Genomic DNA, 22486 nt, shown 5'->3' on the forward strand with positions numbered 1-22486 from the left:
TAAACCAACTTACAACAAAAGCACGGATTGCAGCTTTAGCTGTTCATGACCCTAATGATCCTGGAAAAGTAAATAAAGAAGAAGAGAAAAAGGTTATTCAGAATATTTTTAAAATACTATTAGAAATGCAGGAAGAAAAAAATTATTCAACACCTCTTGAAATGCATATGAAGGAATTTAAACTTAACGGATTTAAAAGTAAAAAAGAAGAAGAGTTGTATTAACTTTAATAAAAGATTTTTTCTATAAGTATTTTATATAAATGAGAAAAATTATATCAGTTGAAGGTAATATTGCATCAGGAAAAAGTACGTTTTTAGATATCATTAAAGAATATAATTCTAATTTTAATATAATTCCAGAACAGAACCAATTAATGAATGGCAAAATGTTATGGACTCTGATTATAATTCATATAACATTTTTGAACTTGCTGCTCAAGAACCTTCCAAATATTTATTTCCTTTTCAACTAACAACTTTAAATAGTCATATAAAATGTTATCTTCTGCTAAACAGTTTGTTGGTGTTTCTGTCCTTGAACGTTGTTATTTAACTAACAGTAACGTTTTTACAAAACAACATCACGACAACGGTGTTATAAATGACCCCGAGTGGGCAGTATACAATCTTTTCTTAACTGATCATATTATAAAACCATACGGAAAAAACCCAATTGATGGATTTGTTTATGTTAAAACCGACCCAGAAATATGTTTTAAAAGACTCCAAAAAAGAAACAGAACGGAAGGAAACAAAGTTGGTTTAGATTATTTAGAAAAACTACACAAATTACATGAAGAATGGTTAAACAGAATGTCTCAAGAAGGTATTAAAATTTTAACAGTTGATAACAATTTAGAAAAAAATGACTTTAAAATCTTATTCAAAAGATATAGATAATATAAACAAATTTCTCAAATCAATATAATTTCTTTAGGTGCGTTTTTAAAGATTTTTTTTCTATAAGTATATTATATATAGATGGTTAATAGAAAGATAGATAGAATGATTATACCAGAATTATCTAGCACTTTAGAAGAAATAATGAATCCAGACAAAAATTCATATAAGAAAGTTCTTAAAAGAAGAAATGTTATTAAATCAAAACTTAATCAAATAGTTAGCGATGAATATAAAAATCATGTCATTGATAAATTTTCAAAATGTTATAGATCCTTATCTTTTAAAAAATAATTTATTTGAATGGAACTGCGGTTGTCTATTAACTGAAGAAGAAAATGCTGAAAGATTATGTGATTGTCCCAGACCAAAAAATATTCGAAACAATCCTAAAAAAGTTATTGCAACCGATTGTGACACTAATGAAGAAAAAACATATAAAAGCACTCACGCAGCATCCAAAGACCTTAATATTAATTTAGGATTAATAACAATGTGCTGCAAAGGAAAAAACCAAGTTAAAAGTGGAATATCAAAAACCAGCGGAAAAAGATATAAATTTAAATATTTTAATTCATCTTAAACTTTATTTATTTTATTATTTTTTTAATCCTTTTTTCCTTAGTGATTTTTTTTCTAAATATAATATATAGATGGAAATTGAGAGATCTACAAAACAATATTATAAGAAATTTGAAATTAAAATTACATATAGACAAGATCCAAAGAATCAATTATATTTAACTATAAACGACTCTTATGAAATACTTAAATCTGAACTTAAAACTTTAAAAGGTATAAAAATAAACGTTGTTTTAAAATTAACTTTTGTAAAAATGAGTGCAACTGATACAATATATAAATCAGCTTATTTTCAATCAAAGGCTTTAGAAACTATTAACACAAATGAAATAAAAAAAACTTTACGTCAAGCTTTTGGTGAAATAATAAATAGAATTGAAAATTGGATTTCTGAAGGAAGTGGCTGGAGAATAGAGTCAGTTGATACTCATTATATAAATAGATATAAGTATAGTCCATTGGCTGCTTCAAGTTATTTAGAATTACCAAAACCATTACAACATCCAATGAAAGGATTAATAAATATAAAGAATGATGATAACGAATGTTTTAGATGGTGTCATTTAGCTTATAAATTTCCTGTTAAAGAAAACCCTCATAGAGTTTCAAAATATAAAAAACATATAAACGATCTTGATTATACTGGAATTAAATTTCCTGTTACATTAAATCAAATACCTAAAATTGAAGTTTTAAATGAAATATCATTTAATATATTTGGTTATGAAGAACCTACGGGAATTTATCCACTGTACATATCAAAATATCAATACGAAGAACATTGTGACATGTTGCTAATTACTAATGATAAAATAACTGATGATGACTGTAAGAGGGCTAAAGCCACTGTAGTCCAACATTATGTTTGGATAAAAGACTTTAAAAGATTAATGACTAACAAAACCAAAGACCAACATCGAAAATATTTTGTAAAAGTTGCTTACAACATTTTACTCAAGAAAGAATATTAAATGAACATGTTGAAAATTGTTTAGCTATCAATGGTTTTCAGGGTGTTAAAATGCCAAAAGAGGGAAGTAAAGTACAATTTAAAAATTATCATAAAGGTTTAGCAGTACCTTTTGTAATTTATGCTGATTTTAAATCAATAACTTAAGAAGTTTTAACTGCTTTACCATCAACTGAATCTTCATTTACTGAACCATATCAAAGTCATATAGATTGTGGGTACGGCTATAAAGTTGTTTGTTGTTAATATAACAGTTATACTAAACCAACCCAGATTTATAGAGGTCGTAATGCAGTTTATAAGTTTATTGAAAAAATGCTTGAGGAAGAGGAATATTGTAAAGAAATATTTAAAGAACATTTTAACAAAGATTTGAGAAGGTCTAAAAAAGATGAAAGGGAATTTAAAAAGCAGAAATCTTGTCACATTTGTGAAAAAGAATATAAAGAAGGTGAAGTGCCAGTACGTGATCATTGTCATATAACAGGAAAATTCAGAGGAAGTGCTCACTCAGAATGTAATATTAATTTTAGACTAACAAATAAAATTCCTGTTATTTTTCATAATTTAAGAGGTTATGACGGTCATTTTATTATGCAACAAATAGGAAAATTTAAAAACGAAATTAATGTTATTCCTAACAATATGGAAAGATATATGGCATTTATGATTTCCGACTTGGTCTTTATTGATTCATTCCAATTTATGTCTCAATCATTGGATAACCTAGTAAAAAATATTCCAGAATTTGAATACACTTCAACTGAATTTGATAAAAATATAGCGAAGCTGGAACCTTCGGTTACACTAGAATTATTAAAGACAAAAGGTGTTTATCCATATGATTACATGGATTCATTTAAAAAATTCAAAGAAACAAAATTACTTTCTAAAGAAGATTTTTATTCAATTTTAAATGAAACACACATATCTGACAACGAATATGAACATGCTAAAAATGTTTGGAATAAATTTAAAATTAAAACAATGGGAGAATATCATGATCTGTATTTAAAAACTGACGTATTACTTTTAGCTGATGTATTCGAAAGTTTTAGAAAATTATGTTTAGAGTACTACAAATTAGATCCTTGTCATTGTTTTAGTAGCCCTGGTTTAGCTTGGGATGCAATGTTAAAAATGACTGGAATTAAGTTAGATTTAATAACTGATATTGATATGTATCTTTTTATTGAAAAGGGACTGAGAGGAGGAATAAGTTATATTTCAAACAGATACAGTAAAGCAAACAATAAATATATGAAAGATTATAATCCTAAACTTGACAGCAAATACATTATGTACCTCGACGCCAATAACCTTTACGGTTGGGCTATGTGTCAACATTTACCCTCTGGAAACTTTAAATTTATATCCGAAAAACAATTCAAGAAATTAATTGCAAAAGGTAAAACTAACTTTATAGTTGAATGTGATCTTGAATATCCAAAAGAATTACATAAAACCCACAACGATTATCCTTTAGCTCCTGAAAAAATAAAATACCAGACGAATGGCTTTCCAATTATAGTAAAAATATTAAAACAAAATTTGAAATAGGAAAAAGTAATGTAAAAAAGTAGTTCCAACTTTAATGAAAAAACAAAATTATGTAGTTCATTATAAAAATCTTGAACTATATACACAATTAGGGTTAAAAGTAACAAAATACACAAAATATTAACTTTCGACGAAAGTCCTTGGTTAAAAAAATATATTGATTTTAATACTCAAAAAAGATCTAAATAAAAAAATTCATTTGAAAAGGACTTTTTTAAGTTAATGAACAACTCTGTATTCGGTAAGACGATGGAGAATTTACGCAAGAGGGTTAATATTAAATTAACTCATGATGAAAACCTTTTATTAAAATATATAGCAAAACCTTCGTTTGTTAGTTCAACGATGTTTAACAAGAATTTGTTTGGTATTCATAGAATAAAAGAAAGTTTGTTTTTAAACAGACCTTGTTGTGTTGGAATGTGCATTCTAGATTTATCAAACTATTTAATGTATGATTTTCATTATAATTACATTATGGAAAAGTACGAGGGTAATTGTAAATTACTATTCACTGACACTGATTCATTATGTTATGAAATAAAAACCAAAGATGCATATGAGGATTTTATAAGGACAAAGATTTATTTGATAATAGTGATTACGATAACAACTCAAAATTTTATTTCGACAATAATAAAAAAGTAATTGGAAAATTTAAAGACGAAGCTGCCGGCATTCCCATTGTTGAATTTGTTGGATTAAGAAGTAAAATGTATTCTTATTTATTAGATAACGAAATTAATATTAAAAAATGTAAAGGAATTAAAAAACTTGTTGTTAAGAAAACAATAGTTCATAAAAATTATAAAGATACTTTATTTAATTCAACCCAAACTAATCACACCTTTAAAGTTATTCGTTCTGATAAACACAATCTTTCCAGTTATGTTATAAATAAAACATCTTTATCATGTTATGACGATAAAAGATATATTCTTGATAATGGTATTGATACATTAGCTTATTCTTAAATTAACTCTTAAATAATAGGACCATAAATTTTTAATTGAATATTCATAACGTTTAAAGAATTAATAGAAATAACATCATTTATTTTAAATTCATTAGCATAATTTATAGAAATAGATTCATTTTTTCTATTATTTTTTACATTATAACTTTGAAGAATTACATTTTCTTTATTTTTTAATTGTAATTTAGCTTCTCCTTTATCTAATTTAATTGCATCAACAAGAATAATTAAAATGCAATTAAAATTAATTCTTACATTATTACCATTTTGAACTAAACCAGGACTAGCATCTACAGTTTTCCATTGAAATAATCCTCTATCGGTATCTTGGGTATAACATGTTAAAAACAATGGAGGTTTTCTTATTAATTGTCTTTCTATTTTATTTACTTTTTCATTGATATTATTGAATATTCCCATTTTATTAATTATTCCAGTTAAATAAAAACAATAGTTTTAACCTTTTTTATTTAAATAATTTATAATAGTTTGTTCATTTTGTTTTACATTATTAATTTTTAGTATTTTATACAATAAATCATACCACGGTACTTTATCTTGTAACATTTTTATGAAAAATAAACAATAATATCCACAGAGTGTACTTGTTTTGTCTTGATATTGTATGTTGTTATATTTGACCCCAGGTATATAATTAATTACTTCTTCCGGCGGAGGAAGTCCAAATGGATCGAAATACAAAGCATTTCTCAGAAAACCTCTGGTTTTATCGAAATACATATTTTTTAAGTAACAAACCCAATGTGTTCCAGGACCAACAGAGTCGTCCAAATTTATAATTCCACATTCAACCTTTTCTTTCGATTTTGGTAAACCTGTGGTCTCCGAGAGTTTCACTCTTGGTAAATTATTTCTACTAAATACACCCCTAAAGTTTTTAATTTTTAATTGTTTTACCCATTGTTCAATTTCAAAGTTAGAAATAGGTTTGTTTATAAATTTTATTTTTTTTTACTGTAGGAATTCGTCTGTAAGGTCTCCTCTGAGAATCAATCTGTATACCCTGGCCATGTCCCTTACCACTTAACAAAGATGTAATCAAAGGTATTCCTAGTCTAGCAGCCAACATGCCTAAAAAACCGCCATTTTGTTTCTGTTTTTGTGTTAATTTAATCACTCCAGATCCTACTAGTTGCTTTCTTTGATTAGGTGTAAGATATGGTGATATCATATTTCTCTTATCATTAGCTACTGAAATCATACCATTTCCAAATATTTTACTAACACCAGTACTGGCCAGCCCAGACAAAGCGCCAATGCCTGGAGGGGCTAATATTTTTGGAGCTATTTTTGCTGCCATTGGAAGAATTCTTTTTCCTAACAAACCAGCCAAAGCTCCTAAAACTCCGCCATTTTGACCTTGACTGGACATTTGTTTTTTTGAAATTTTAATTTCTAATCCTTTCTTATTTGCAACAGCTTTTTTAATTTGATTAATTTGTGTTTTTGTTAATAGTAAAGGGAAGTTTCCATGTAATTGTTCATGTTTTAATCTAAAAGTATGTGGAATATTATTATTATAAGCTTGTGCTAAATTTTTCTTTTGTCCATCTGTAAGGTTAACTTTATATTCAACATAATTTGATGTCATTATATATTTAAAATTTATTTTATTTAAACAATAACAAGTTCATTTCCAATAGTATTTATTTCGACTGTTTCTTCATACAATACAATTGCGTAAACACGAATATTAGCTGCCGGTGGAATATTTAATTTAGCTGTTAATGTAATATGCTTAGGATCTCCTGTAGTTACTTCCTTTTTATATTCCAAGTTAAAATGAACAAATCCAAATAGATTAAAAAAGTTTGATCTATTTAGCAGACTTCCAGTAGTCTTATTATTTTGTTTATAATAATAATTAATTACATCATCATATATTCTTGATATACTTATGTATTCTGTTTCTGGATAAAAAACACCATTACCAACTTCAAGACGACAGGAGCTCAAAGTGCAATTAAAATTATTAGCATTTACTTTAAATGTATCCAACAGGTGTAAGTTATGTTCTTGTGAATTACTTTTGTCAGGTCGTTGCAAATAAACAAATACATGTTGTGGTTTTGTTATACCAGCTGTTATTCTAAAGGTTATATTATTTTGTTGTGTATCAGTTGATGTTGTCACCATTTCCCGAAGGTATGACCATCTTGCTTTTGTATGTCTTTCGTAAATGAAATTAAGTCCAAATTCATTGAAAATTAAACGTGGAACGCATAGAATTAATTTTGTTACAATTACTCTACCAGCATCAGCAGCATTAGCTCTAAAAATTAAGTCATCATCATCTGTCAGCTGCAGTGTTTGAATTTGACTTGGAGGTATAATATTAGTTTCTAAACCCTGAAAAAATGAATAATTATTTTATGGAATCTTAGCATTTACCTCATTACCACCTTGGATTAATAACTTCCTAGTAGCAAAACCTTTATTATATTCAGCTTGGTCATCCCTACTTTCAGCAACAGCAGTAGTATCTAAAGAGATAAATTCATTTGTTCCAGTTGATTCTGCATAATCCTTAGATAGTTCAACTAAATCCTTTACATTTATTACTTTGTATAAATTATTACAATCATAAACAATTTTTCCATTTTGTTTAACCACTAACTGATCGATTAATGAAGCTGCATTATTAATTAAAGCAATTTGGTCTCCATCAGCATAATTATTTCAATTAGCAAGCTTATTTACTTTAAAACATACTTCAAAATAAGCATTAAACCAATCAAAATATGAACTTCTATCATTAATTGTAAAGTGATATCCGTTTTTTTTTGTTGCTTAACATTATTTCCCAAGACAGATATTAGAGCTGTATCTAATTGAATAGGAGTTAATTCATATCTTTCACAATATTGTTTTGTTCTAAACATGTATATATTATATATTATTTTATTTTTTATAAATTAATCTGTTAATACGTTTTTGTCGAGCTAAAGTCCCAGATCCTGACAATATTCTATTTATTCTCATATAAATATCCCCCTCCGCCTTATTATTTTTACTGTTATTCTTTTCTTGTAATTCCTTAGCAATTAAATTACCAACTGCCGGAGCAGGTTTCTTTTTAAATTTTTCAACAATTTTATTAGTATCTCCAGTGAAGCTTCTAATAAGCTTCGCTGCAGCTAAATTTCCAACTTCTGTTCCAACCTTTTTTGTTCCACTTTCAAGTGCAGAAGACAACAGTCTCCCGGGGCTATTAGCCACTGCTTTTCCTGCTGTTTCCAAAGCTTTTTTTTTCCAGCTGTGCTAATTGAAGATGCGGCTGAACTTGAAAGCAATTTCGTTAAAGTGTCAAAGATACCTGTTCCGTGTATGATTTCTTCTTCGGTCTGAGCATCAACATAAATAAATATTCCTTTATTTTTATCATAAACTTTCTTGTACATTATATAAAACTAAATTTTAATTAATTTCTTTTAAAATTAGTGTAAAACTTGTTTCAACCTCATTAAAATTAATTATTCTACCAAATACATCTGTCATATATATTCTAATTGAATTTATAATATCATTATTAATTTCAGAATATCCAACTCTTTGTGGTTCTTTTGTAAATGGATAAGCTCTTGTTAAATCTGCAGTACTTAAAGCATAAATAATATCACTGAAATTACCATCAACAAGTGAATTATCAATAAGATCACAATGAATGTAAATTGTATCCACAGAGTTAGTTATATTTGGTGTTGTAGTTCCCCATTCAGTATTGTTTAATTTTTTTTCTCAAATCCAAGCAATGTATGAAAATTTGATATTTCCAAATCCAACATAAAATTATCTTTAATTGAAATCAAAATCTTAAAACTACTTAAATCAAATTCCAAACTTATTGGAGCAATGTCTGATTTATCAAATTCATAATCATCATTACTTATTAATGTTTCCCTTATGTAATTATTAATATCTGTGTAACTGTAAGAACCATTTGTAAATATAATACTTTTCCAATCCTTACCACTATAATAACGAATTCTTTTATTGTCATATTCATCACATATATTATGCCAAGAGTAGGTCATAGTGTTAATACTATCCAAACCAACAGCATAAGTTTTATTTTTATCTAAAATTAAAGAACGACTAAATCTGATTGTAAAATCACTCGGGGTATTTTTGTTATTATCTTTAACTGTTTCAGAACTTAATACTATTTTTTGTTCCATTTATATATAATTAAAGTTTAAATTAAAATCTAAATTCAAGAAAAATAATTTTTATATAACATTTCATGTTCTTTTGGTAAGAGTGAATTCATTTTTAATAGTTTATCAATTATGCTAATACCTTCATTTTTTAGTTCTTCATTATTATTTCCAGCATCAATTGAACCACAAATTAACTCCAAGTCATTAACCAATTCTTTTGGATTAAACGGACAAACGTCATAACCTTGTCCCTTAATTACTTTTTTAAATTTCATAGATCTTTTATTGATAGGTAATCCTGATTTTTCTGTTAATTCTTTAAATATTTTTTCTTGAATGAATTGAATGCTTTTTATTATTGTTATATCTTTTATTAATCAAATCAATTAAATCATCATCTACTTTAGTGTTAATTACTTCTTTACCAGTTCTTTGATCCTTAGCAATTAATTTGTTTTGACCATAAAGTTTATTTAAGTTAATAATTAAATTACCATAATGTCCATTTGGTGAAACTTTATATGGGTTATAATGTTTTATTCCTTGTCCATATTTAGAAGACATACCAAGAATATGAGTTTACCGGTCTTTGTATTTTAACAGTTCGCCTTGTTCATGTTTTAATTCTTTTGCTTCTTTTTGTTTATTTGAATCTTTTGATCTTGACTTACTTGTTATTGGACCATTTAATTTCTTGATATCTTCAGTAACCTCATCTTTTGTAGCTTTAAGTACGTCTTTATCTATTTTATCTGGATTAGATTTATCTGCATTTAAAAAGTCAAACATTTTAGACGGTTTGTAATATTTATATTCTTTTAAAACATTATCATCCAGAGAAGCGTCTAAATCTACTGTAGGTTTTTTCTTTTCTTTTGATCTTGCTCCCAATTCTTCTTCTAATTCTTCTTCTAATTCTTCTGATTCTTCAGGAAATTCTTTAGTGTCTTCAAACTCATCATCTTCATCATCTAAACCAATATGATCTTTCGGCGATAATAATCGTATCGGTTCTTGGAATATCTGTGGTAAACCCTGGTATGTTTGTGTATCTTTAATTTCATCACCTAGTGACTCTAATTGTTGTTTTATAGCAGGTAATGCTTTTAACTGACTTGATAATTTTTCTGTTTGACTTTCTATTCCTTCAGTAATTAGCTTATAAAATTCAGTGTACATATCCCGATTTGTAGCTTTCTTAATTTTTTCTCTCATTATTTCTTCTCTAAGAGCTCTCATCTTTTGCCCGACTAAGTTTTTCTTATTCTTATTTCATTAAGTTTTGATTGCATTTATATAATAACATAAGATAATGTAAAATAATGTAAGATAATGTAAGATAATGTAAAATAATGTAAGATAATGTAAGATAATGTAAGATAATGTAAATAATGTATTATTATATATAAATGGAAATTCCAAATTATGATACAAAAAGTGATAAATCTAATAGCTTTAAACAACATTATCCTTATATGCCAGATTCATGTTTTAGAATGTTAATATGTGGATCTTCTGGATCTGAAAAAACAAATACATTAATGCATATACTTCGAAAACCTCTTATATATTATGATAAATTATACCTATATGCTAAAATCCTAGAACAATCTAAATATCAAGATTTAATTAACCACTGAAGTCAAATTGCAAAAAAAATAAAGTAGATCCAAATGAAATACTTGAATATTCGGCCGATTCCAGCCAAATTGAACCTTGTGAGAATCTTGAGTCAGAAAAACAAAAAGTAGTAATATTTGATGATTTTGTATGTGAAGATAAAAAGGTTCAAAATGAAATAACAAAATACTTTATTCAAGGACGTCACAAAAACTGTTGTGTTATTTATTTAAGTCAGTCTTACTATAAAACACCAAAAGATATCCGTATTAACTGTTCACATTATATTTTATTTAAAAGTCCAGGTAAACGAGAAAATGATATGATTTGTAATGAACAAAATATTAACTTTAAATCTTTTGCTAATGCAACAAATCAAAAATATGATTTCTTATATATTGACAAACCAAGGAAGTTTTTTAGAAAAGACTTTACTGGTAATATATAATAATTATATAATGGGAGTTTTTAATGATATAGAACAAATAAATGAACCTGACAGTATAAGTAAAGTTAAATTTGATATTGATTTAAGTGATTATGCTACTAAAAAGCAATTCAAAAAGCTTAAAAAGGAAACGGAATCGTATCTTCACAGAAATAAGGAACTTGATAACACAATGAACAGAGCATTAGATATGGGAGGTAATGAAATAATCAACTTGGGAGATCCAGATAAACCCAACGATGCAGTTTCAAAACGATTTGTGTTTAATAAATGACTATGATCTTGAAAATGTTAAAAGTATAAAACAAACACTAGAAGCAGAAGTAAAGAATATTGAAGAATTAACAAAAGATTTTAAAAAGAATTCATTATTAATAGTTGAATAACAAGATAAAATTGAAAAAGAAATGAAAGCTATGGTTGATTCTATTAAAGAACTTGAAGAGAAATCTGATTTGACAGATGACAACATAAAGAAAGTATTTAGAACCAATTTTGAAAAGTTATACAATCAAGTTCAAGAATTAAAAGATAGTATGATTAAACATGAAGAACTAAAAGACAAGATTATTGAAGCTGAAAAAAAGTTACAAAATATGTATCAGTTAGAAAATAGAACAGAAATAAATAAACTAAATACTGAAACTGAAAATAAGCATAAAGATTTATTAGAATTAATTTCAAATAAACTTGCAGAATATAAATCTGAACTGGAAAAGGCAGCTTCACAAAGAGGTGATGATCATGACACAGCATTAGATAACCTTAAAGAAGAGCTTAATTCTAAAATAGATGAGTTTAAAAAACAAATTCGAAATTGGATTAGTATTGTTGACAACCGTCATAATATAAAGTATGCAGACTTAGGTAATATTACAAAAAAAATTACAAGAAGATATGACACAGCTTAATGCTAAAGTTGAAGAACATAAAAATGAACTGGACTTTGTAGTTGAAAAATTAGTTAAACAAGGAGAGTTAATTACTGCTAATACTGAAGCAATTAACATAATTAATAATCAGCTAGAAAATTTGAAGAAACAACTTGTAGATATGATTAATAATGTTGATGCACGTCACAATATAAAGTACGCAGACTTAAGTAAACTTACAGGTTTATTACAAAAAGATATTAATGAATTTAATGATCAAATTAAAAAAATAATAACTGATCTTGACTCTGTAGCTGAAATATCAGCTAAACAAGGAGAATCAATTACTGCTAATACTCAAGTAATTACTGCTAATACTAAAGCAATAACCACTAATGTCGAAGAAATTTCTACTAATACCCAAGAAAAAGTACAAAAGTAAAAAATGCTTTTCTAAAACATGAAACACAATTAGCTAGAACAAAGGGTGTTGTTGACATTTTTTCTGCTTCTGAAGTTGCCACAACAAAACGACTTGATGATTTAGCTGAAATAATTCTTAAACTTAAAAAGAAAGACAAAAAAAAATAGAAAAAAGGTTAGAGGAAGTGGGACGTGAAGTGTTTCTCTTTGAATACTATAATAACACTCTTTATGATTACGTAAAAATGAAAAAGTATTTTGACCGTCATGGTGACTGGATATATTCAACATATGAAGATCTGGCCGGTCTGAGCTATTTAAATATATTTCATTTAAAACCTGGAATTATTGTAGATTATAAAGATTTTATACACATAGACCAACAATATAAAATAGCTATACCAGATGTGCTTTTGAGGGGTGTGTTTATAGTTGAAAAACCCGGAATTTATATAATAGATATTAAGATTTTATTAACGGGGGCCAGGCCCATAGGTGAACCGGATAAACCGATTAAAAACCCAATATCACATTTTATATTTAGATGGCGGAATGATAGGGAGCGGATTATTAATAATCCACTTTTTAGTATATTTGGTACATTTGATAATGTAAATGTAGCAGCTAAGGACTATGACACTGATCAGTTAATATCTATGTATAAGAAAAAAATTAAAATTTATTTAACAAAAGGGACAATGTTTGACATTCATTCTTATAACGATTCAACATCTACAGAAGTAACATTTTCGCTTTTGGCGGATAGTTATATCAGATTCTACATATCGAATGAATCTGTATCTTATGATAGAAACAAACTTTTGAATTTAAAGCTTAATTAAAGTTTTAATTACTATGTGTACCCTAATAATATACTTACTAATTGAAAATAAGATCAAATTCCTTACATTTTATCAATAAAAATAATCTGCCAAAAATTTGCCAAAAGTTTGTCAAGTTGGCAGACATTGTCACATTGCTGCCACTTGGCAGAAAAATGGCAGGCTTTTGATTGGTTGAATTTGTGGTTTCCTACATAACCATTTTTAGAAAATATGTCAGTTATTTATAACCGGGTTTTCCGAAAGTACGAAAAAACAAAAGTAAGGTTACAAATCTGTGTTTTTAATTGTGTGAGTGGATATTTAATAAAACATTTATATTAAATCAGTTGTAAAACGTAAATCGATCACGAGGAAGTTTAAACGAATTGTACTACAAATGTAAACATATCGGTTTTATGAATGAAAATAAATCCAATAAAATGTGACACCTGTAAATTTTTCTTCCGGGTTTTAAACTTTGTGCACTTATAAAATAGAACCAAAAGGTTAAGTGAGGTTAAACTGACCATGTTTTCATGGTAGGATTTTGACAAATATTTGGTGGAAGTGTTTAATCATATTTTACTATAGGTTTTCATATAGTACTATGAAAACTTGTTTATTTTTTTTTTTGTTTTTTTAATTGCTTGACTTTGGTTTGTTTTAGAAGTGGTCTAAAGGTTAAGTGAGGTTAGATTGTTTCAAAATCGGTATTTCTTATACTACCTGTATGAAGAAGATATGCTCCGGACAAAGTCATTCTTGAATTTGACCTTTGACCTCTAAGTGTGACCTTGACCTTAGACCTAGGGACATTTTTCTTGCACATGACACTCCGTCTTATGATGGTGAACAATTGTGCCAAATTTCATCAAAACCCCCCATGCATGAAGAAGATATGCTACGGACAAACTCTGTGGACGCCGCCCGCCAAGTCGCCTGCCCGCCCGCCCGCCCGGGCGTTCCCATTATACGTCCCGTTCTTCAAACGGGCGTATAAAAATGGAGACAACTGCGCTAATACTTTATGGTAAGCTTAGGTGGCTATTGACCTAGTACCTAATGCAAACTTTGCACTTTTTACCTCTAGGCATGGAAAAAGCATGCATAATTGCCACAATGTTTAGCAATCTGAATAGAAAACTATATAAAGATCAAATAAGATAATGCCCTAGGAAAAGTATGACATTTTCTGTGGTGAAATTTGTCAAGAAACAGACGATCTTTTTTTTAAAAGTCATAACCCACAGAATTTCACAAGGTATAATATGTTGAAGAGGCTAATGCTGGAAAGAAAACAATCTCTACTACCCATATATATGTGTCAAAGTATGGGAAAAATATCTAGAAATATGAAAAATTCAAAGAAATCAATTTCAAGACTGTTAGATGCATGACTGTCTTATCATGCATAGCATTTAACATACATAGGTTACTTTTCCATTGCACTGATATAACATGCCCAGGATTAGGATTAACAAACGGTGTTCACACAACAATTTCACTATATAAACCGATTGTTTCCCTTGTGTAAAGAGGGCTTATGGTAAGTCTCTACATATTAACATAATTGACCCACAATTGTCCTGTATTTAAAATATTCACATAGGTCCTGACAGAACAGTTTCAAAATGTGTTCGTTTCCAAGGCGTGACACTGCATCTACTACTTCTCAACGCTTAGCCTTACTTCTTGAGTAAAAAAAACTTTAATCAACATCAAATCATAGAAATAAAGGTTGTTTCACATGAAAACTGATAAGCGTATAAAACATGTATATTACTCTACAAAACAATTGTAAGTTTACTGATAACTTTATATACATTCAATTCTGGCAAAGGACTGTGTAAAGGGGCTCTCTTTCTGACAGATCAACGCCTTTAAAACTCACCATTTTCAAAGAACTGTTACATATCTTCGTTTTGATGTATATACAAATAATAATGTCCTAGTGCTGAACTTTCACATAACAAGGTGGTACGCAGTTTTCAGCAATTGTTTATTTTTATTTCTTTACAAATAGCATTCATTTTAAAAGGGGGACAACGTTTTAAGAATGTTTTAATAATCCATCGTACGGGACATTGCCACAGAACATGTAACGGTCAAGTAGGTTGTTGGTAAAAATGTTGTCTGGTTATCAAATATTTCTGTGTTTTGATGATATACTTCTAAATTTTAAAGCTATATTAATAATTCGAACATAATATTGATACTACAACAACTACTACTACTTCTACTACTACTACTACTACTACTGCTACTACTACTACTACTACTACTACTACTACTACTAAGTTGTTAATATAAGTGGCCTATACAGACCAGTTACAAGCCACTCTTTATCTTAATGACATACAAGATAAATAAATTAGAGTTACATTAAAATACACGCCTTACAAATGTAGTACGTATTTCAACCTAATGGAAATATGATATTAAGTTGGTACTGTCTCTGTTTCTATTCATTCATTACTAAACATTATTATTATGAACACTCGGCTTGTTGAAAGCATTTTCATTTGTCAGTTCTCACCTCCATTGCTTTGTGGATTTTTCAGTGTAATGTATGTATATTATCTTGCCTGTATAAATATCACCACTGTTTTTTTCTTTATTCTATTGTAAATTACAACTTCATTTAGGTTGTCATCTATCTTTAAAAGCAAGTGTAACTCATCTTAAAACCGGTTACTTCATCGCACGGTAATAATTAGCAAATAAATTTGAATTATTTAAAAAGTAAATTATACCCAAATTTAGAAACGTTAACAGATACTCCATATAGTGTATCTTAAAAAAATATGTTTTATTAACAAATACTATGCATTAGGTTTAAAATAGTACACACTGTATACATGTATAGATTTACAATTACAAACTGTTTTAACCATCAAATGTTACTGCATGACATTTATTTATGAATGTAGCTCTATATGCAAACTTGATATATCTATTTAGTGAAGTTAAATACATTTGATATGGATATTATACGTTCGAAGTAAATATCTTCAGAAACACTTAGTTAAATGAAAAATAGCCATCGAATATCACTACTGGATGTAAATGCCATTAAAAGGGTCATGAAATTGGCCTTAATTTTTTCAAATGTTTTTAACAGAGTTTTAACAGGTCACCATTAAAATTCACCCATTACTTCTTACTATTTAATGGGATTTTCATGACCATAGTTTTAATGCCATACATTAAAAAAGCCAAAAACATAAGTGTATTAAAACCCTGGTAAAATATACCTTGTTAAAATGACTGATGGCCATGAACAGCTGCTTAAAATAAACCATTAAAATAAGTGAACAGGCTCCTTAAAACTCCATGAAAATTTTTAATTGGCATGAAACTAATGTGCATTAAAAAGTACCTCTTAATTCCACATTAATTAGTAATAACTAATGGGGTCATTAATTTTTTTGACACTCTGTTAATGGCCGTTATGTATTAAAAATTGATTAATTGTCTCAGTAAATATGTCAGATTCAATTTTAATGGGTTCATAATATTTTAATGGTATATCAAATTAAGGGCCATGAAAATTTGCAATTAGAATTAGACATCTTAAGATAATCAACTTCATTTTGATATTTGCCGTATTGATTTAAACTACGTATTACTACACATGTAATAGTATCTATACATATGTACTGTTTTGTAAAATGCTAGAAGAATATTTGTTTCTTCTTTTTGCTCTTATTATTTTGTAATGTAAACACATGTAACAGCCTCGTACAAACATTTGTCATATTGTATCCTTATTCTTTCATATGTTCATATGAAATGAGAAAATAAATGGATATTGTATTGTATTGTGTTGTACTGAGAAGTGTTTACAGGTACCATTTTGATAGATCAAGTGACCATGTGGGTAGTTTTAACTATTCAACATTATAATATCGGCCAAACATTCTGACCAAGTTTTTACTTGACAGTAGGCATCAGGTGTATTAAAAAAGCAAGTGTTTATGACAATGTCAGCGCACAATGGGCAATCACAATTTAGCTGTACTTCAGTACTTTGTGCTCAGGTGCATGCATTTAAACAGCTAAGAGCAAATGTTTGAGAGATTGCATCACAAGTAGCTTTCCCCATCCCCAATCAAGCGTACCACACTCTTTGATACATTGAAATGAAGAAGCGATTGATCTGCTCATGCCCCAAATGAATTTAAATCTGTAAATCTTCACAATCATGTGTACTGTTCACTTCTCTCTAAACCTTAGTTTCTACTCAAGGATTGGAAAATTTGAAAATCTAAACTAGTCTGAACACATTTTATAATGTAAATTCCTTACCCCACCAATTTTCTTATACAAATGCTGATTAATTGGACAAAAATAACAAACAAACAAAAAAAAAAAAAAAAAAACCAGAAAAAAGGGGGATGCATCAATACATATTTAACTTTACCAAAATATTGTAGATTGATGTTATCAAATAAATTAATATGTTTTCATCCGACTTTCATTGAAATAAATCCGATTTTTTGTAGGAACACAATTTGGCAAACATTTGAAACAAAATGGCGTAACTGCATCAAGAGGAAATAATTTTAATGAAACTAAATATAACATCATGATATATTATAGACGATGTGTGCGTACTATGTATTTATTGTGATTAAAGTCCATTTAAGAACAATATTGGACTGGAATTATAAGCATTCAATAGGAGTGCAAGTCAAAAACGAAAATAAAAAAGAAAATATACGAATCACATTTTACAGAATGTAGCATTTAATGGGCATCACATTGCTGTTAAGGGCCATTACGTTTACTCTTAAATGAAATCGTCAAAACCTGAACATTTAATGGGCATTAATTCAAATTTAAGGTCCATGAATAATCCTGTTATATTCAAAATACAGATTTTCACTGTTTTTTCAAAGCCATTAACTATTTTAGTTACCAAACTAAATTTTAATGGCATGATTCACGGTCAAAAATGGGTATTTTAATGGTATTTTAACATGGAACCCATTAATATTATGAAACCTGTTAAATAAAGTGATGCAAGAATTAATGGAGTTAATTAACGGGTTTTCCTATTTAAATGGATATTTTACAGGGTTTTAAACCATGTTTAATGGTATGTGCATCCAGTAGTGTATCTTAAAACAAAATGATGTATGTCTTGGCTAGTATCCGGTAATTTCTGACAACCGACGATCTGTTGTAATTAATTTTGAGAAAACAAGCATCTGCTGACAATAAACAGGTTTTTCATGAATTGTTCTTAAGATAGACAATAGAAATGTATTAATGGAAATGCACTGTGCTGTAATATAGTAAACGCTTTTCAAGTCTAGTTTTAGGAGAAATTCTTTTTTAATCCATTAGGGTAAATTTTTACAATATTTTTGTTTAGATATCTCATGAAGGGTTACGTATTTTGGAAGACATAGTAATTTACACATGTACCATAGCAACAGTGCAAAATGATTGTTGGTAGAATGCTGATCTTGTTTCTATTAAATATGTTGTTCAGAAGGTACATTTCTTTTAAATTATTTGATATTGTTGATTTTAATTATGATCAAATTTAACGGCAAATGTTTCTCTGCTCGGGCTGTTTTGATGAGGTTCAGGCACCAGGGTTATCATTTAGATCCTAGATATTGGCAGTCGGTCACTGACATTATTAGGATTGTAGGCGTCAGACAGTCTCACTGTATGCTTCAAATATACAGGGTCATAAATTAACTAGAATGTCAATCAGCTATAAAATTGCATAAGAAGTTGCAACTTTAATCTAAAAATATAAGATGCAGAAAACTAAATTTATATTAAACATTTTCATTCCCATTAAAGAAACTAACCCGAATATTTTAGGCGAAAAATAATTTCTCTCAAAGTTCGATGAAAAGTTAATTTGTGACTAGAAGTTGCAACTTTAATCTAAAAATATAAGATGCAGAAAACTAAATTTATATTAAACATTTTCATTCCCATTAAAGAAACTAACCCGAATATTTTAGGCGAAAAATAATTTCTCTCAAAGTTCGATGAAAAGTTAATTTGTGACTAGTGGTACAAACTTGTTGACATAATTTTTTTCGCAAGATATTGTTATAAATTACCAGAAATATTGTGCTGAAGGAAGTAAACCGTTGCAACACTTTTGGAATAATGCAACAAATTCACAGTCTTCTTGCATTTTTACCAATATCTAACTTTTATTTTCACCCACGTTATCATTTTTCCGTGTCATATATATATTATATGCCAAACTGGCTTGAAAACTTTCACCGGAACTGTGGGTGAGTAGATTTAATAGAGATATTATCATATTAAAAAGTTGTAAAATGTAAACAATTTGAATTTTCTTGACTTTTAATTTTACCCTTTTAGTGACTTTAAAAATTAAAATTATATAAAATACTTCATTCTTGTCCACTTGTGTTACAGAATTTCTAATTTTAATTAAATGGTACTAGATTTTGATATTTATTAAATAAAAACGTCTATTTTTATACGACATTTTCTCAATGTCTATTCATTTATATTCAATTTATGACAAAAAATTGTAGAGTTACCGACGGCCCCTTCCAAGGGACGTCTGTTTTTAAAAAATATATAGTATATTTCTAGTCTATAAAAATCTATGCATTTTGTTTAAGGTTGCTCATTCTTGCGTGTGGCACCTTATCACATTAAGGGAATTTGTTTTGCCTAGAAATTTCAAAGTACTTCGATTGTAGTAGGGTTTGGACAGGATATGAAATAGATCTTGTTAACATTTGATCTCTAAGTGTGACCTTGACGTTGGAGAATGGGAATGGTGTCTTGGACTTGCAGCAACATGTCATGTCTTCCACGTCGGGGAAATCGGTGCAACTATGCAACATTTTTAAATTTGAAACATTCATTTCTTTAATCAATTTGTCCGTCGTAATGTATTAAGAAAAATAACTGAATTGTTGGATTTAAAATTTTAATTCCTATTTCATACATATGGCTTCCCTGTAATATGTTACGGACCACCTATGCAAAAGTTATTTATAACAAAAAATCTATAGCTAAATTGGCGGGGTAAATGGTGTTTGCATAGTGACGGAGTTTGATAGTTTCCAGATGGTTTTTATTTTTAGATAGTATATTTTCTTTATATTTTCTTCTGGAAACTTATTTTTACAGATAAGACATTTGCACAGGAAACGTCTGTCCTAGTTCATACCCCCAAAAATGCATATTCGCATAAAGACTGAAGTCATACAGGCATTCAAACCCATACCACTATGAATCCTGTCCTCACCGATGTGAGTTCGAGCCTCACTCCGGACGTTGAATTCTTCATGTGAAGAAGCAATCCAACTGGCTTACGGAAGATCAGTGGGTCTACCTAGGTGACTGCCTGTAATGAAATAATGCACGGAGGGACACATGGGGTCTTCCTACACCAACAAAGCTGGAAAGTCGCCGTATGACCTATCATTGTGTCGTTGCTACGTTAAACCCTACAAAAAAAATATTGATTTCTTAACCTCTATCGTCTAAAGTCAAAACGTGTACTTACTCTTTCAGCTCTCTGCCTAGTCTTATTCAGTAGATGTGTCAGGCTTGATGAGATGGTTTCCAGCTCCTCTACAAAAGAAGCATCTATTCCGTCTGAAAAGCTGCATCCATTGTAAAGCCGAGAACCTGGTCTTAACATTTCTTTCTGCTGGTACAACCGTCTTGCTCCTTTAGTTTGGTGACATCCATTTCCCTCAGCATGCATTCCGACTTTTGTGTCAAAGAGACAAATATTTCTTCCTGTTCTTGTCGGACAAGAATATGATTCAGCTGACGATCGGTTTTCTTCACCATGGACACTATTGCATGATATATCAAAATTTCCAAGGTTGCAAATATGTTCTGACATTTTTGAAGTCCCGAAATCAAGAAGTGCAACACTGCTTTTAAAGTGATAAGCGGATATTTGCAACTACCGAGAGGTTCCGCGTGTGTGAATACCTGTAGTATTCTATCAATTCTAACCTATATGCATCAACGTCTTCTTAAATCAAGTTTAAATGTCAATGTTCAGTTTTTAACTACGCGTTTTCTTTTAAAATCTCAAAGCTGGTTCTACATTTATTATTTCATTAAACGTATCCATTTATTTGTATCTAAAAGACTATAAAAAAGAATCAAGTACATGTCAGGAAATTTAACTTAATATATGAAAATCATTCAAATAATATAGTTATAAAAAAAAACTATTGTACATTTTTCCTAAAAATATATGCACAACATACGTAGAAAATATTGTAATTTTACAGACAAAAGCAGTGAATTCTTACGTAAAATATCAAATGCCAATTATTCAATTATTTTGTCCCAATATCTTACATATTTCATTTGCATGTAGAACAATTTGATTTTTTTTTATGTAAACAGGCTTTATGATTGACTGCACTCAAACCTGGCATGCTTAACGGACGATCTTGTAAAAAAAATTACATACAGTATAATCTTGATTATTTTCATATTTGTCTATTGGGCCTTATTTGAAAATCTTTGTTTTTAATAAGAATCTTGGTAACTTTCTTGTCAACATTTTAACTTGAAATATCATTTTTCAAAATACATTTACGTTTTAGGAAACTTTGCAATAACATTGAAATAAAAGTGTGTGCCCTTTTTGATAAGATCGCGGAACTTTTTAGATTTATTTGCTTTTGAAGAAAAATGCCGTCGAGTCACTTAAGGAGATTTGGTATCGATACATTGTACTAGACTTTTGTTCACTCAAATTCTACCCATAACCGGGCGGTGGGCAAGTGATCGGCCGCATAATATGGAAGTAGAGGTTTCGAGCCTCACTTGGATCACAAAAATGCCTTTGTTGTAAGACATCAGTACTGGTTCTTCTAGGAAACTGACTTACATGTAAGAGAGATTCACATAAGCTTCAAACTTTCATCACATTCGAGTTTAAATATCTTATTATAAACAAAAATAAACTTAATGCGGTCTAAACTCTACGTGACATTTTATGCTTCATTGTGTCTGAAAGGGCGGATGGACCTGAACTGAAAATAAACTTCACACAATAGTTTGTTGTTTTAAGATATTGTCAGTTAGCCAAAAGCATGTATTTATAACATAAAATATCAATGTCAACGGTTGTT

At 28.8% G+C, this 22486-nt stretch overlaps 1 protein-coding gene across 1 annotated transcript in view; it reads right to left on the reverse strand.

Moving 5' to 3' along the window:
- LOC123549728 (microphthalmia-associated transcription factor-like) overlaps window positions 1-21323 on the reverse strand; it is a 53927-nt gene extending 32604 nt beyond the window's left edge. The window contains exon 1 of the mRNA XM_045338044.2: window positions 20887-21323. Within this exon, the coding sequence (XP_045193979.2) occupies window positions 20887-21234 (348 nt within the window). The 5' untranslated portion in view covers window positions 21235-21323. The remainder of the gene's footprint in view (window positions 1-20886) is intronic.
- Between the last annotated feature and the right edge of the window lie 1163 nt (window positions 21324-22486).

Source organism: Mercenaria mercenaria, chromosome 6 (assembly GCF_021730395.1).
Source record: "Mercenaria mercenaria strain notata chromosome 6, MADL_Memer_1, whole genome shotgun sequence".
NCBI classification, from domain to species: domain Eukaryota; kingdom Metazoa; phylum Mollusca; class Bivalvia; order Venerida; family Veneridae; genus Mercenaria; species Mercenaria mercenaria.